The sequence below is a fragment of the Arachis ipaensis genome, chromosome B4 (genome assembly GCF_059453495.1).
Source record: "Arachis ipaensis isolate K30076 ecotype BB chromosome B4, ASM5945349v1, whole genome shotgun sequence".
NCBI classification, from domain to species: domain Eukaryota; kingdom Viridiplantae; phylum Streptophyta; class Magnoliopsida; order Fabales; family Fabaceae; genus Arachis; species Arachis ipaensis.
In genome coordinates this window covers 5781093-5799073 of record NC_142439.1, presented here as the reverse complement: position 1 = coordinate 5799073, position 17981 = coordinate 5781093, and the positions used below count along the sequence as shown (strand labels likewise).

Below are 17981 nucleotides of genomic sequence, written 5' to 3'. Positions count from 1 at the left end.
TTTGTTCTGGTCTTTACAGGTTCTTTATTGTTAGTTTCCCGCTCCACTATTTGTGTTGAGCTCCGTTGTTCAAAAAAAAAAATATCGTTAAGTATATATCGTATTCAAAATATATCTAACACATAAATACGACAACTTAACAAAGTATCTGTGTTTCATAATTTAGAAACGAAGCTATTGCTAGATTAAGTTTGTAATGTCTTCTACTATTAGTCTATTAGCATCTTTACAAGTAAAGTTGCATTTGAATAAAGATTTTGCACCCAAAAAAAAAAAAGAAAATAATGGATAATCGATGATCACACTTTTCTTTTCGGTTTTTTCTTTATCGGAGGCAAATGCGACTGCGACGCCCACAGATTGAAGCGTTCCTTTTGGGGTTGAATTATTGGGAACCTCTTTTTTTTGTCTCACGTTTGAACTAAGCTATTATTGAATCTTAAATTAAATATCATAAACTGTACTTTATGATTACGTGCGTTTCGCTTTAGATTGAATTCTTAATTCTTAGTTACCTTAGTTACCTTAGTTAATTATTCTTAACTATTTCTCCATCATAAATTTGTCCTTCATATTTGTAACTTGTAAAGAAGCGGTATCACTAGTGAACTTGGTCCAATTATTAATTTATTATCCAATCAAAAGAACTATTAGTTTTCAACTTTTCATTGTCACTAGTTATTAATTAATTAAACCAGACAATCTTTTAGGAAGTTGTAAACTTGTAATATCCTAGTGTATAATGTATACATTTCAATCTTCCTTCATTTTCCTTAAAACAATTCAAATAAAATTTATATTACAAAAATTGAATGTATAGATAATTATAATTCAAGCGTGCCATATATATTTGTTTATACGCTCTCAGTTGACTTATCAATTCATAAGTTCAGCTGCAATTAATGCAAGAGAGACACTCTAATAAAAATATTTAAAACGTCTTTTTTAAAGATATTTGTTATTAACTAAAATTTAATATATATAATTGATTAAACTATTATTTTGTCAAAATTAGATCGGACAAATTGATTTGGTCAAAAAATCGGTAAAATAAACCTTGAATCGATTTAAATTAATATTATTTTTTATATAAAATAACTACAATAATCTTATTATAGAAAATGAATAAAATATTTTTATTATATATATTTTTTTTTAATTTTAAAAATCCTAAATTCTAACCCTATAACGATACAAAAAAGGGTTAAAATTTAGGATTCTTAATATATATATATTTTAGTCATTTTTTATAATAAAAATATTGTAATTATTTTTTATAAAAAATATTAATTTAGATCAGTTTAAAATATAATTTATTAATTTTTTGACCAAATTAATTTATCTAATTTAATTATATTAAAAATAATATAATTTAATCAATTATATGTATTGAATTTTAGTTACTTAAAAATATCTTTTAAAAAAAAACATTTTAGCCGTTTTATCTAAGTGACTCCCTTAATGCAAATAGAAGGTTGAACCCTCAAAGAATTTGATGAACCATCTCTGTATGTCTGTTGGTACGTATGCAATTTTTTTTGTTAATACTTTAAACAGTAATTATTTGGTGGTATATAATTATAACTTAAGTTCAACTTCTTTATTTAACTTTTTTTCCCTTGACTCAGCATAGAAAGGAACTCCATCATTTTTATAACTTATATTATATTATTATAATAGTGCATAAACCTCTCTCCTAATTGGATGCTTGACATTATTGTAAATAACACCATGACAACGATATCTACGGAGTTAAACGTCCCTAACACTATACCATTTCTTTCCTATGAGTGATGAGTGAAGAAACTTGCAGGAATAAAAGTAGAATGCAAGTTGAGGGAATATAATATTAAAAATATTTGGTAACAAAAAAATATTAATAAAAATTAATAAAATTTATTATTTTTTGTCTTCTTAGCATTATCATATAATATAAGAAACATTTCAAGTGCAACGGGAGTATCAGCACCAATTGTTTTAGCCGTTGATTTCAATTAATATATATTATATATATTTTTTATAATTCAAATCAACGGTTAAAACAACTGATGCATCGATACTCCCGGTACACTTGAAATGTTTCCTATAATATATACCTGAATAAGGTGTTTGCAAATTGATGAACAAGAAAACAATACGTCCATGCCCATAGGATCTTCAGTTCTTCACTGAACTATAAAGTATTCTGAATTGCTTTAACGGCCACTAAAGGAGAGAGATCTAATCTAACAATGAATATGTATATATAGTTATATACAAGTCCTCTCATCATGATAAGCTATCAAAGTCCCTGTCATATATTAATCTATCTAATAAGGTATGATAGGCACAAAAAATAGTAAATTACCCCAACCCCCTTGACATTGATATCTACATTAAATATCTATATGAACTCACCATTAATATTTATACCTTAATTTGTTCTCTTTTACATTTCTTAAATAAATATGATGGAACCTTGGCTTTCATATTTGACTAGCCATATTCCAAACCTGATCTATGTTTAGAACACAAGAAAATAAATAATCTAATACACCTTAATAGACGCAAGAACTTTTATTTGAAAGAGTGACAACACAACAAAAGAAAATGAAAGTATGAAACAGTTTTAGGCTATTAGCCAAATGCATTAAGCTACAGACTGATGGTAGTTATCAATGAAGGTAAATCAGGAGGGGCGGGTACATCTATAGACCCTTCAAGCATCTGCAAGATTTTCTTCATGGATGGCCTCAGTAATGGATCCTCCTGAATGCACCATAAAGAAAGCATCACATACTTTTCAACCATCTTCATGTCAGCTAAGGCCTCTTTGTCATCTTTCACCAACAAATCAAGTTTCCTTTCATGAAAGCAATCATAGGCCCAATCTGTCAGCACCATCTGGTTCTCATTCTCAGCATTTGCTTCAAAGCTCCTCCTGCAACAAATGATCTCTAGTAATAGCACTCCATAACTGTAGACATCAACCTTGATGGTAATTGGCATGTTTCTAAACCACTCAGGGGCAACATACCCTTTGGTTCCCCTTATCCCTGTATTGGTTCTGGATTGACCAATTTTCAAAAGTTTGGCTAAGCCAAAGTCAGATATCTTAGCAGTGAAAGATTCATCAAGCAAAACATTTTGAGGTTTAATGTCACAGTGTATGATCTGAGTGCTACACTCTTCATGCAAGTACAAGATTCCCCTAGCTGTCTCCAATGCTATCTGCATTCTCTGAAACCAACTAGGCCTTTCGGTGGTGTCGAAAAGGAAGCTTGCCAAAGAACCTTTGCTCATGAACTCATATACAAGCATTCTGTGGTCTCCCTCATTGCAAAATCCCAAGAGTTGGATCAAATTCCTATGATTTGTCCTACCAAATGTACTTACCTCTGTTTTGAACTCTTCTTCATTTTCTTTGACCATGTTGTTTAGCTTCTTAACTGCAATGTGGCTCCAGGTAGGATCAAATGAAACTCCTTTGTAGACAGTTGAAAATGCCCCTTGACCAAGCACCTCCTCGAACCCATTCGTTGCCTTCCTCAACTCTTCAAAAGTGAAACTTCTAAGACAAGTGCCTACAATGGATTGGCTAGGTTGATTTGCCTTAGAACTCTTAGATCTCCACCAGTATACAACTGAAAAACCCGCCACTAATAGTGAAAGAGCCTAACAGCGGAAACGACACAAATGTCCAACACAAAAACAATATGGAAGCACTCACAACACAATATGGCAGCAACTATAACAAGCAAATATAGCAAGTAAAGCAATAATAAGAACACACCGAGATTTTAACGTGGAAAACCCCCTCAAGGTAAGAGGTAAAAACCACGAGTCGTCCAGACCAATGAAATAGCTCCACTATAATCAAATGAGGTACAAGAGAGTCTCAAACAAAGCACAAAAATGTGCATATAACCAGCCAAAACATCAAAGCACCAAAGCTCACAAATGAAAAGCAAGAAGATGAAATATACCCAAAAAACAGAGCTGCTGTCGAAGCCAATTTCTCCCTCTGTAGACCTCCAATTAAAATCTCCACCGTCCAGAATGAAGAACAAGATGTGAAGAATCTACAGTTCAAATTTCACGTCGATCCAACGGTGAAAGAATAAGAAACTGCCGTTCCAAAATTGCTGCTCTGTGTAAAAACGGGAAACCTAATTTCTCTCTTGCGAAGCCAATTTCTCTCACTGCAAATCTCCAATCAACATCTCCACCGACCAGAATGAAGAACAAGATGATAAGAACATGCAGTTTAAATTTCAAGCCGATCCAACGGTGAACAACTGAGAAACTGATATTTGAAATTTACTGCTTTGGGCAAAAACGGGAATTTTGTTTTTCCCCTTCTCTCTCACTTGGTGGCTACTCTCACTCACTCTCAATGACCCCAAAAATCTGAACTAGGGTTGTGGCACAATGGGTGCAAGAGACACCCTCAAAATGTTGGGCTTGGGCCTCACAAAGGAGAGAAAAACCCAACAAATCTCCCCCTTCTCGACTAGGTGGAGGCTCTCGCCATTCCGGCGATCAAACAACATGTTTCAAACTTTTCTCTTGACAATGCTTTTGTCATCATATCAGCACCATTGTCATCAGTGTGAACTTTCTCAAGTTCCAACAACTTTGAATCTAACACATCCCGTATCCAGTGATACCTAACATCAATGTGTTTAGATCTTGGATGAAAAGTAGAATTCTTGGCAAGATGAATAGCACTTTGGCTATCACACAACAACACATAACGGTCTTGCTTGAAACCAAGTGCTGCAAGAAACTTCTTCATCCACAACAACTCTTTACATGCTTCAGTTGCTGCAATAAACTCTGCCTCTGTGGTAGAAAGTGCAACACACTTTTGTAGCCTTGACTGCCATGAAATAGCTCCCCCTGCAAACTTGACCAAATAACCTGAAGTAGACTTTCGAGAATCAATATCTCCTGCCATGTCTGCATCAGTAAAGCCAACTAGCAAAGGTTTCTCACCACCAAAACTCAAACTCAAGTTAGTTGTACCTTTGAGATATCTCATAATCCATTTAACAGCATTCCAATGTTCTTTACCTGGATTAGAGAGAAAACGACTCACAGTACCAACTGCATGAGCAATGTCTGGTCTAGTACACACCATAGCATACATCAAGCTTCCAACAGCTGAGGCATAAGGAATTTCATCCATTGCTTGTTTCTCCTCATCAGTGGTTGGACACTGCTTGGTACTTAACTTAAAATGAGGAGCAAAAGAACTAGCAACACATTTGGCATCATTCATGCCAAACCTTTGAAGCACCTTCTTTATGTACTTCTCCTGTGACAAATAAAGCTTCTTGGAATCTCTATAACGAGTAATAGTCATGCCCAAAATTTGTTTGGCAGGACCCAAGTCCTTCATAGCAAAGAACTTACTCAACTGTTTCTTCAACTCATTAATCCTCAAAGCATTCTTGCCCACAATCAAAATATCATCCACATAAAGCAAAAGAATGATAAAATCATCATCAGAAAATTTTTGCACAAATACACAATGATCTGAAGTTGTCTTACGGTAACCATGCTTCCCCATAACAGATTCAAACTTCTTGTACCACTGTCTTGGAGCTTGCTTCAACCCATAAAGACTCTTCTTAAGCTTGCACACAAAATCTTCCTTTCCTTTAACAACAAAGCCCTCCGGTTGCTCCATGTAGATCTCCTTGTCTAAATCACCATGAAGAAAAGCTGTCTTCACATCCATTTGCTCAATCTCCAAATCAAGAGACGCTGCTAATCCAAGCACAGCACGAATGGATGACATCCTCACAACAGGAGAAAAGATCTCCTCATAATCAACACCTTTTCTCTGGCTAAAGCCTCTAACAACCAATCTAGCCTTATACCGAGGCTTAGAATTGTGTTCTTCATTCTTGATTCTGAATACCCATTTGTTCTTCAAAACTCGCATACCCTTCGATAGCTTCACCAACTCATAGGTATCATTCTCAAGCAAGGACTTCATTTCTTCTTGCATAGCTTCAAGCCATTGAGCTTTGCTTTCATCTTCAACAGCCTCTCCAAAGCATTCAGGTTCTCCCCCATCAGTCAACAAAACAAACTCATGTGGAGAATACCTTGACGAAGGCTTTCTCTCTCTTGTAGACCTTCTAAGTGCATTTGCAGGAATTTCTAAAGCTGGTTCTTCATCTTGATCATCATCACCAACTTCATCAAGTATTGGATCAACTGTTCCATCTTCACCTGCACTTGTATCATGCTCATTATTTTGAGCTTCAACTCTACCATCTTCTACCATAGGCATAGAGGGAGTAATATCCAAGTCAGAAAAATCATCACTAGGCTGAACCATTGGCTTTTCCGCATTATCAACATCCTTCAATGTTTGGTCTTCAACAAAGACAACATCTCTACTCCGAATCACCTTCTTGTTAACAGGATCATAAAACCTGTAACCAAACTCATCCATGCCATAGCCAATAAAAATACATTGCCTAGTCTTTACATCAAGCTTAGATCTCTCATCTTTAGGAATATGAACAAAAGCTTTACATCCAAAGACTCTTAAATGATCATAAAAAACATCTTTACCTGACCATACCTTCTCTGGCACTTCAAATTGCAAAGGAACACATGGTGTCCGGTTCAAGACATGAACAACAGTGCTCAAAGCTTCACCCCAAAAGGATTTTGCCAATCCAGACTGCGACAATAAGCACCTAACTCTTTCAACCAGTGTTCTGTTCATTCTTTCAGCCAAGCCATTCAACTGAGGAGTCTTCGGAGGAGTCTTCTGATGTCTTATACCATGCTCTTTACAATAAGCATCAAATGGACCTGAGTACTCACCACCATTGTCAGTACGAATGCATTTCAACTTCTTCCCAGTTTCTCTTTCAACAGAAGCTTGAAATTGCTTGAACACATTCAAAACTTGATCTTTGGTCTTCAAAGTGTAAACCCATAATTTTCTAGAATGATCATCAATAAAGGTTACAAAATAGATAGACCCTCCAAGTGTTCTTGTCTTCATCGGCCCACATACATCAGAATGTACCAAGTCAAGTATCTCCGGCTTCCTTGAAGGTGGATGGCTCTTAAAAAAAACCCTGTTTTGTTTCCCAGCAAAGCAATGGTTGCACTTTTGCAAAGCAACCTTACAACCAGATAAAAGATTTCTCTTGGATAACATATTCATACCCTTCTCACTCATATGACATAATCTCTTATGCCATAAATCAGTTTCGTCAACAAACTCAGCAGCATTAACAACATCTTTCACAATCTTTGCTTGAGTTAAATAAAGAGTAGAGTGTCGAGTACCTCTAGCAACAACCATGGAACCCTTGGTGAGCTTCCAACTATCACGAGAGAATGAGCTATCCAAGTCTTCATCACACAACTTACCAACAGAAAGTAAGTTCAACCGAATATCTGGAACATGCTTCACACGCTTCAAAGTCAACTTGGTACCGTTGGAGGTTTCCAAGCAAACCTGTCCAACACCGGCACATTTTGCAACACCTTGATGAGCCATTTTTACATCACCAAAATCACCAGGAGTATAGGACGTAAACAAATCCCTCCTAGATGTAACATGAATAGAAGCACCGCTATCAATCACCCAACTAGTGCTATTATCAACAAGGTTAACAGATTCAAACTCTTCAACAACAAGAAAATCATCATGAGTTACATTAACCTTGTCTTCCTTGCTACCATCATCTTTATTTGTGCTCTTATCTTTACTTGCCTTGGCTTTCTCCTTCTTTAGCTGCCAACAAAATTTCTTCACATGTCCCTTTTGACCACAATGATGACACTCAATATTCTTATACTTTCCTCGAGACTTGCTTCTACTTTGATCTCTACCTTTAGGACCTCGACTTTTGCTTCTCCCCTTAGACTCAGAAACAAGAACATCTGAATGTGTAGTCGATGTACCTTGTGACTTTCTTCTCATCTCTTCATTCAAAACACTGCTCTTGGCAAGATCCATAGAGATTACACCATCAGGAGCAGAATTGGACAATGACATTCTGAGAATTTCCCACGAGTCTGGTAAGGAGCCAAGAAGTAACAATCCTTGAACCTCTTCATCAAACTTGATACCCATGGAAGATAACTGATTCATAATTCCTTGGAAATTATTCAAGTGATCTGTCATTGATGTCCCATCTGTATACTTCAAAGCCAACAACTGCTTGATCAAAAACATCTTGTTATTCCCAGTTTTTCGAGCATACAACTGTTCAAGTTTAATCCAAAGAGTCCGAGCATGTGTCTCTCCAATAATATGGTTCAACACATTATCGTCAACCCACTGCCTAATATATCCACAGACTTGTCTATGCAACAAAGTCCAATCATCATCAGATTTATCATTAGGCTTCTCTGTACCAAAAACTGGTTGATAAAAATTCTTGACATAAAGCAAATCTTCCATTTTTGACTTCCACAAATCATAATTAGGACCATTAAGAGTGATCATCCTACTAGTATTAGTATTAGCTTCCATTGTTCACAAACTCACAAGCCCAGAAAAATACCAACAAGCTCTGATACCAGTATGAAAGAGCCTAGCAGCGGAAACGACACAAATGTCCAACACAAAAACAATATGGAAGCACTCACAACACAATATGGCAGCAACTATAACAAGCAAATATAGCAAGTAAAGCAATAATAAGAACACACCGAGATTTTAACGTGGAAAACCCCCTCAAGGTAAGAGGTAAAAACCACGAGTCGTCCAGACCAATGAAATAGCTCCACTATAATCAAATGAGGTACAAGAGAGTCTCAAACAAAGCACAAAAATGTGCATATAACCAGCCAAAACATCAAAGCACCAAAGCTCACAAATGAAAAGCAAGAAGATGAAATATACCCAAAAAACAGAGCTGCTGTCGAAGCCAATTTCTCCCTCTGTAGACCTCCAATTAAAATCTCCACCGTCCAGAATGAAGAACAAGATGTGAAGAATCTACAGTTCAAATTTCACGTCGATCCAACGGTGAAAGAATAAGAAACTGCCGTTCCAAAATTGCTGCTCTGTGTAAAAACGGGAAACCTAATTTCTCTCTTGCGAAGCCAATTTCTCTCACTGCAAATCTCCAATCAACATCTCCACCGACCAGAATGAAGAACAAGATGATAAGAACATGCAGTTTAAATTTCAAGCCGATCCAACGGTGAACAACTGAGAAACTGATATTTGAAATTTACTGCTTTGGGCAAAAACGGGAATTTTGTTTTTCCCCTTCTCTCTCACTTGGTGGCTACTCTCACTCACTCTCAATGACCCCAAAAATCTGAACTAGGGTTGTGGCACAATGGGTGCAAGAGACACCCTCAAAATGTTGGGCTTGGGCCTCACAAAGGAGAGAAAAACCCAACAAATAGGAGCAAGTTCATTAACACTGAACTGCTTAGAAGCACAGAGATAACTATAATCAGCTTAGATTGATCTTTCTTTCTAACTGGACCCTCACATTTGGAGGTAGAATTATCTTTTCTTATCTTTAACAGAGCTTTTGCTTGAAAACTGGGATCTTTCCTTCCATTGGAGAAGGGTAACTTCTTTTTCCAACACCCAGCATCTCTAAAAATGGCAAGAGCGCAGAAACAATCACTCAAGCAATCCTGTCTGCACCAGTCCTCATTCGCTTGCTCAAAATATTCATAATCTGTCAGAGGCCAGTCTGTATTTTCCATCTCATAGAAATCAAAAAGATCTGTTTCTGGGGAAGATCCATCACAACTTTGTGAATCAAAGTCCGGTCTGCATCCTTTCATCACATCAGCTGGATCAATGAAGCTATATCCAGATGGACAATGGCAACTCTTTTTCCCATCATCAAAAGTGCAATAACTGTTGAATCCACAAGCTCCACTGCCATAATCTTCCCTAATATCCAAGCAGATATTTGGCGGTAAGTAATAAACAGTTGACCATGCCATCTTCCAGCTTCTTGTATTGGAGTTACTGCTCTTCGGGTAGGCATAATGCCTGAAAACTCCATCATATTCAAGCACTGCTCTCTGGTAGAAATCTTGGGTGGAAGCAGTCTTTGATGATATCATGCTGATTATGCTTCCATTGTTTGCCCGAAGGAAAAGAACCCCAGATTGATTGAAGACTAATGAGAAGTCACTGCCAGAAGTATGTGTACTCCAATAATTAAAATTTGAAGAGCTCCACGGATACTGTGTAGTATAAAGTGCAAGGTTCCCATCATCTTTTAATATAAACTTAAATCTTCCACTTGAGTAATTTGTTTCCAAATATCTAGAAACAAGAGTACTTGGTTGATTTAGAACTTGTCCTGGTAAGATTGTGTCAGTGGGATGATCAAAACTTTGCCATAAGTACTCGGTGCTTTGACTCGCCAACACGAAATTGCCGGTATCAACCATGGCAGCATGGGATGTTCCACTGCCGGAGGATCCAGCAGACCATATTCGGTTGCCGGTGGGATCATTCAGCAAGAAAAATCCATCTGAGGTAAGCTCAACTTTGGAACCTTTTGGTGCAAGGTTTCCTCCATTGGCAGACCAAACAATGGTCCTTTCCGGTATTTGGTTGAACCAAATGGATAGCAAGAACCCATTCTCCTCAATCTGTTGGAAACCAACTGCAAAGTTACCAGATGGTGATACTGCCCAAGTGGAATTACCTGCTTGTGCAGTGTGGGAAGAACCCAATGAAATGTTCTTATGGCTCTGACCAACACTGGCAAATGGAAGTAAAGCTAGGAAGAAACAGAACATTAGGTGATACTTCTGCTCAAGAAACATCATTGCATGCATGGAAAAACTAAATTTTTGTTGTGTTTTAAAACGGAATTGGTAACTAGTTGTTCTTGATTCTAAGCATAATTTTATCATATAACTTGTGTGCATGAAAACTAACAGTGGAAAACGTGTGCATATATATGCAAATGCATAGCTTAAAGTCAACGAAGAATTGGAATTTACCTTCGTTTTCACAACATTCAATGCAAGTCGGGACCTTGATTTTTATGTTAGACTCGAAAAGTAGTCATGAGAAATTAAGGAGCAAATTGTGTGGAAATTATTTTCCGACGACTGATTCAATGAAGAAAAAAATGTTAAAAGACAAAGGGATAGCAAAAATGTATAGATATACTACGTTCACTATTCTACTTAAAAATAAAAAATAAAGAATAATATAATATAAATGTATGATATTTCTCAGCGGTTGTTCATAGTCATTTTTTGAAAAGTGGTAGTATTTATGTATTTGGTAAATTAAATTAAAAATAATTTTTAATAAATATAAATAAAAATAAATATGTTTAATAAAATAATTTTTAAAATTTAAAAATATTTTTATCGATATTAATATAAGAATTAAATTTAGATATTAATTAATATTTAAAATTATATTAGATTTTTTAATTTTGATAAGTATAAGTTGATTTTTAAAAACAGTTTTAATTTTTAAAAACTTAAAGTACAAGCATATAAATTTTTTGATTTATCAAACGAAAAATAAAATACTTGTACTTTTTAAAAATAGAAATATCTCTTTAAAAAGGTTTACTAAACCAATCCGAAATCACCAACTTTATTCTTCACGAAAAGAAAGATTTTCATGTTTGTCTTTTTTTTTTTTATCTTGTCATGTTTGGTTTTTGGCATACACTGGCTACGATTGGGCCTTAGGCATCCAAATAGGGCTAGATATCATTAGTTCGGCTTTAAGCAAAAGTCCATGTATCCAAACCCAAATAATGAAAGAAAAAAACAAACCACTCCGCCCAAAACGAAGACCTATGAACAATATAATATTTGTTTTAATTGGTGTCATATCCATTCCCGTTAGTTGAATAATCCGTTTAAACAAACTCAAATTTGAGGGAATAACTTACTTCACATAACCTTTTTGAGGGTGAAGATAATTTTGAACGTCACTAGACTTTTACCTACAGGTTTTTGGCTAACTAGAAAAAATTATCCAGATTTGTGGGTTGATCTTAAATATGAAAGGATTCAGGATAACTACTGCCTAAACTGTGGAATTTTTGGTCATAACAAGAAGGAATGCAAAAATCCAATGGCTATAGCATGTTGGGACGCCACAAAACCGCGGTATGCTTTGGAATTGGGAGTCAACAGAGCTAAGACCATTCTGGACAGGGGGCAAGGCAGCAAGACGAGGAGGGCAGCAGGGAGTGGGTGGATGATATACAAGCGTGTGAAGGAGAGTGTGCGAACATACAGACCTTGAAGGAGCAGAGGGCAGAGGAAAGTTGTACGGAAAACAGAGTAGGGAGAGGATTTCAGAGTTCTTTCGAGCCTAACCTGGAGCATCAGAGAGTCCATCGCAGTGAGAGCCAGGGATCTAGGGAGCAGATTGATGTTGAATCAAAAAGCTTATCATCCAAGCGTGTTAATCATGAGGAGCAGCATTTACGACTGAGTGAGGAGCCAAGAGTCTTTATTAATAGGATGAGTAAAGGGAAGGATACGCTTCGGGTGGCAGAAGAGGATCATTGGGATGCAGGGCAACCTTCTAAGGGGCTACAGGACCATGTACAAGTCAAGGAGAATAAGGAGGCCCAATCTTTTGTTCCGAAAATAACATTGGATGACTTCCAGCAGTCTGTGTTGATGGTAACTGAGCAAAAAATAGGAAACCTGCATGCAGAGGAAGGAGGAATGAACAATAGCGCCCGTCTAACAATAAAGGAAGAGCTGAATTTGCTTTTCGGTAAAAAGGAGCCTCAACTAAGCCAACAATTCACCGAAAAAATACAGGAACAAACAAACAAGAGGACAGATACTATATGTCAAAATGCAGATCAGTTGTGGAGTTACAGAGAAAAACCAAAAATGAAAAGAATTGTCAATGCAGGTTCCAAAACCATGATTCAGATGATGGAAAATGGTGAGGAGTATTTCGTTGAGCTAGCAGAGGATCAGCATGAAATGGAACATGATAGCGTTGCAATGCCTCAGCAGAGTACTGTTTACCAGTGGGCTTCTGAGCTGGCTTTCAACTTAGGGGTACACCTGAAACTCAAAAGAAAGAGAGATTTAATCATCAACTTAGACTATGGAGATGATATGAAGGAAGCTAAGGAAATTTGTGTGCAACAACCATGTAAGAAGTGTAAAAAAGATGCTGAAACAGACATGGCTGAGGAGGCGGGCCTTGACATGCCCCACCACCAGCCATGATTGTCGTCAGCTGGAACTGTCGAGGAATGGCGGCCCCTTCGACAGTGCATGAATTAAGGAATATTTGTAAATCTTTCAGGCCGTCCCTTTTGTTCCTTATGGAGACTAAAGCTAGTAAACTTAGTTGCGATAGGATCAGGAGAAAGTTATGTTTTGAAAACATGTTTTGTGTAGAATCCCGGGGGCTTTCCGGGGGACTTTGTATCTTTTGGAGAAGTAATATAAATGTTCATATTTATGCTTGGTGTGATAATTTTATTAAAACTAGAATTAGTAGTGGTAATGATAAAGTTTGGGAGGCTACTTTTGTGTATGGTCACCCGGATTACAAGAAAATGAGGGACTTGTGGAAGGAATTAACTTTTGTGAGTAGCAATTTGGTTCAGCCAAGAATGTTGATAGGTGATTTTAACGATGTTATCTCACAAGATGAGAAAGTGGGTTTGCATCCTAAACCAACTAGTCAGATAGAAGCCTTTAGGAATTTTGTACATGAGAATGCTCTTTTCGATTTGGAACTGCAAGGAATGAAATATACGTGGTTTAGTAATCCAAGGAATGGCTGTGTTACTAAGGAGAGACTTGATAGGGTTCTTGTCAATTGGGAATAGAGAAGAGTTTTTGAACATGCTACGCTCTCAGCCTTACCACCTATTAGCTCAGATCATTGCCCTCTAGTTCTCAATGTTAAACCTAGAGGTAGAAGGACCAAGAATTTTAAATTTGAGGCGTATTGGGTGGATCATGTTGATTGTGATACTGTTATAAGAAGAGGATGGAGTGCTGGTACTACAGGAGCTAATCACTGGAGAGATCTGAATTGGAAGATCTTAAATTGTAAGAAGGAACTGACCAAATGGAGTAGAGCTACCTTTAAAAGGGCAGATATTGAAATAGAAAATTTAAAGTTTCACCTCAAGCAGATGTAGGAAGCTGATTTTACAGAGTCTCGCCAAGACGAGATTAACAGGCTTAAACTGCAGATTACTAGATTATGGAGACAAGAGGAGAAATATTGGGGTCAAAGGTCCCGAGTGAAATGGTTGAAATTTGGGGACAAGAACACATCATTCTTTCATGCCTCTACTATCCAAAGAAGGGATAGGAATAGAATAGAGAGATTAAAGGATTCTGCAGGGGTTTGGGTGAGTGGGGAAAGGGATATTCTCAAGCTAGCAGGTGATCACTTTCAGAATCTTTTTAAGGCCTCAGAGAACTTAGATATGGCTGTGTGCATAAGCCATATTCCTGTTAGAGTGACTGATGATATGAATGAGCAGCTCATGGAGGAGGTTACTGATAAGAAAATTAAAGAGGATACTTTTAGTTTGGGAAGTCTCAAGGCACCGGGACTAGATGGTCTAAATGGTCTTTTCTTTCAGAAGTACTGGACAGTTGTTGGCACAGAGGTCTGTAACGTTGTTAAGAGTTCTTTTCAAGACGGGAGTTTTTCGAGTAGCATTGGGGAAACTATTATTGTACTTGTTCCTAAGGCTAATCATCCGGAAACCCTTAATCAGCTTAGGCCGATTAGTTGTTGCAACTTTATTTACAAAATTATCTCCAGAGTGTTGGTTAATAGGCTTAGGAAAATAATAGACAAGATTATATCCCCCATTCAGAGTGCTTTTGTGGGAGGACGCCTAATTCAGGACAATTTGGTCATAGTGCAGGAAATGTTCCATGCTTTGACAAAAAAAAGGGATGAATGCTTCTAGGAATTTAGCCATTAAGATTGATATGAATAAAGCTTATGATAGATTAGAGTGGTCGTTTCTAGAAGCAATTCTGAGGGCCTTTGGGTTTAATTTTCATTGGATAGAGCTGTTGATGAAGTGTGTGAGACAAGTAAGCTATAAGATTAAGATTAATGGTTTATTGTCGTCTACCATTGAGCCGCAGAGGGGACTTAGGCAGGGGGATCCCTTATCACCGTACCTTTTTATCATAGCAGCTGAGGTTTTTACAATTTTAATGGATAAGGCTAGAGAAGAGGGCATGATTTTGGGAGTTAAAATTGCGCCTACTGCTCCAGCTATTTCACACCTCCTTTTTGCAGATGATTGTATTATTTTCTCCAAAGATAGTGAAGAGGAAATTTTCCAGCTCATTAATATTTTGAACATGTACACCGCAGCCTCAGGACAGAGGATCAACTTGGATAAGTCCGGGATCACGTTTGGGAATCAGATATCTATTAGAAGTAGAGTAGATATTGAAGAGATTTTGTGTTTGTCAGCTTGGGATAGACCAGGTAAGTACCTTGGGCTTCCGGCTCACTGGGGGAGATCAAAGAATAGAGCTCTTAGTTGGATTGAGGACAGAGTGGTGGATAAGCTAGGTGGGTGGAAACAAAAACTCCTTAATCAATCTGGGAAGGAGGTCCTCATCAAATCGATTATCCAAGCAATACCTGCTTATGCTATGAATGTGGTTCTTTTTCCTAAAGGATTTTGTCAACGGCTCAGTAAAAGAATAGCCAAATTTTGGTGGGCGTCTTCAGATAAGGAAAGAGGTATCCACTGGAAGAGCTGGGATAAGATTTGTGCTAGTAAGAAGGATGGAGGGATTGGTTTTAAGGATTTATATAGTCAGAATATAGCGCATTTGGCAAAACAGGCGTGGAGAATATTAGAAAATCCTAATGCAATATGGGTTCAGGTACTGAAAGCTATTTACTATCCAAAGGAGGACTTTAAAGATGTTAAGGCTGGCAAGGCAGCTTCATGGATGTGGAAGAGTATTGTTCATGGTAAGGACTTTCTTTTGAGGAATGGAAGATGGTTGATAGGGAATGGAAAGAGAGTGAGAACCAAGGAAGACATGTGGATTATGAATATGGATAAGAATATTATCATTAGGAATAATGATATTAAGTTTGTCAAGGATCTGGTTGTTGAGGGTGAGGGGTGGAATATGAATAAGTTACGGATGTATTTTGATGGAGCTTCAGTCGATAAAATAACTAGAACACCAGTAAGTCTTTTTGGAAGGGAGGATAAGTTTAGCTGGCCTTTCAAGTCGGATGGCATGTATACTATTAAGTCGGGTTATCACGTTGCTAGGAGTGAAGCCAGCTTGGGTAGCAATAATAACCCATCTACCAGTGATGATTTTAAGTTTTTGTGGCAGGAGATTTGGAAATTAAGAGTTCCCCAAAAAATTAGAACGTTTTTGTGGCGAGCTTCGCATAACATATTACCTGTCTTTGGAAATCTGTTTAATAAACGAGTCACTAACACCCCTATGTGTCCTATTTGTCTGCAGGAACCAGAGACCACAGAGCATGCATTGCTACTCTGTCCCTGGACTAGAGCAGTATGGTTTGGAGCCCAAATCCAGTGTTGTTCTATGAGCCTATCAGTCTCTTCTTTTGGGAAGTGGATGATGGATATTTTATGAAAAATGAAGTTGAATATAGGGGCTAATTATGATCTTTGGAGCAGTAAGGTTGGTTTTCTAGTTTGGGAAGTGTGGAAAGCAAGAAATCAAGCAGTGCATCAGAGGACTAGTCCTAATCCAACAGCAGTGATTCACAAAGCTAAACTAATGGAACTAGAATTTGCAGAATTGGAAGAGGAACCAGCGAAGCATTCAACTAGTGTAAGAAGGTCAGGTAGCAGGGTTACCTGGAGACCGCCACCGGCAGGATGGATCAAATGCAATGTTGACGCAGCGGTCGTTGAGACACGCTCTGCAGGAGCCACAGCAGCGGTATTCAAAGACTCTAACGGATCCCTTCTCACAGGAATCAACTCCACAATAGTCGCCACTTCGCCATTAGCTGCGGAAGCATTAGCGGTTAGGGAAGCTCTAATTATGTCAAAAAAATTTCAGATGGAGAAGGTTATCATAGAATCAGATAATCAGATACTGGTTCAAGCCTTAAAGTCACATGCATCAATTGCAGATATTCAGGTTATACTAGATGACATATTGTATTTAGTAAAAGGCATGCCTAATTGTGGCTTTACCTGGGCACCCAGAGAAGCAAACTTATTAGCGCATGAAGTCGCCAAGCTCACAGGTCAGGGGTTTCTTCACCAAAATTGGATCACGTTTATGCAGCCCTCCATCAGGAATATTCTTCGTAAGGACATCTTGGGCGTTTCAATAAGTGCTAATACATAATAAGTGTTGACAGGGAGCTTTTTGGGAGCTGTGGCGAATTGTATAGGTGCTGTGGATAATAACTTGGCGCTCCAGGTTACACTTCGGATTTGAGAGGCAGACGTAGCAGATGAGACATGCGGAGCTCGGAGGGTGCTACTTTGATGGAGGTGTTTACAGATGTGGGCTCTTTGACATTGATCTTGGATGTTAGATTAGGTTACTGGTAGAATGGTGAAGTTGTGTCTGTTACATGTGCGAATAACTAGCTTGAGCATAATCTATGGAATTGACGAGTTGTACACAAGGTGATGTGGTGTTCTGCGATACTGGATTGCTGTTGCCGGAGGGTGGAGGGGGTTGATAGCGGACGGGGTTGACAACGGCCTTGAAGTTGGAACACTTGCAAAGGAAATGAGAGATTCGGAAGAAGTCACAAACGGGAAAGAAGATTGAATCTGCAGCGAAAAATGAGATTGGATTATAGATGATGCATCAAACAGAAGCTGTGTTTTGATCGATTTCAGAAGCAACACAAATGTCAAACCTATTGAAAAATGTGTTTGCAATCAGATGGGAAAAGGGAATTGCTGCAAGGGAAGAAAAGTGCAGCGCCTCTCTTGCACAATGAGAATTGTTGTGGCAGCTTAGGAGTTCTTTGGGGCCTGGGTTGTGTTGGC

The 17981-nt window shown here is 37.7% G+C and overlaps 2 protein-coding genes across 2 annotated transcripts; one reads left to right on the top strand and one right to left on the bottom strand.

The window, feature by feature from the left end:
* Positions 1 to 2551: 2551 nt before the first annotated feature.
* LOC107638596 (G-type lectin S-receptor-like serine/threonine-protein kinase LECRK2) lies at positions 2552 to 11002 on the bottom strand. Its single transcript, XM_088485225.1, has 2 exons — positions 9382 to 11002; positions 2552 to 3654 (listed from the first exon to the last, which is right to left on the bottom strand). Exons 1-2 carry the CDS (start codon positions 10885 to 10887, stop codon positions 2635 to 2637), a joined length of 2526 nt encoding a protein of 841 aa, XP_088341351.1. The 5' UTR covers positions 10888 to 11002; the 3' UTR covers positions 2552 to 2634.
* A 5594-nt stretch (positions 11003 to 16596) lies between these two features.
* On the top strand, positions 16597 to 17932 carry LOC107635893 (uncharacterized). Its single transcript, XM_016339442.1, has 4 exons — positions 16597 to 17218; positions 17336 to 17397; positions 17521 to 17609; positions 17875 to 17932. The coding sequence occupies exons 1-4, from the start codon at positions 16597 to 16599 to the stop codon at positions 17930 to 17932; spliced, it is 831 nt and encodes a 276-aa protein (XP_016194928.1).
* The last annotated feature ends 49 nt before the right edge of the window (positions 17933 to 17981 follow it).

Bases quoted from the DNA above. Each gene is read 5' to 3' on its own strand.
- LOC107638596 (XM_088485225.1), bottom strand. From the start codon at position 10,887: ATGCACACAAGTTATATGATAAAATTATGCTTAGAATCAAGAACAACT. The intron at 3,655-9,381 runs GTTGGGTTTTTC...TTCCGCTGTTAG, and splicing joins TAATGAACTTGCTCCTATTT to GCTCTTTCACTATTAGTGGC.
- LOC107635893 (XM_016339442.1), top strand. From the start codon at position 16,597: ATGAAGTTGAATATAGGGGCTAATTATGATCTTTGGAGCAGTAAGGTT. The intron at 17,219-17,335 runs GTCAGGGGTTTC...AAGTGTTGACAG, and splicing joins TGAAGTCGCCAAGCTCACAG to GGAGCTTTTTGGGAGCTGTG. The intron at 17,398-17,520 runs GTTACACTTCGG...ATGTTAGATTAG, and splicing joins ATAATAACTTGGCGCTCCAG to GTTACTGGTAGAATGGTGAA.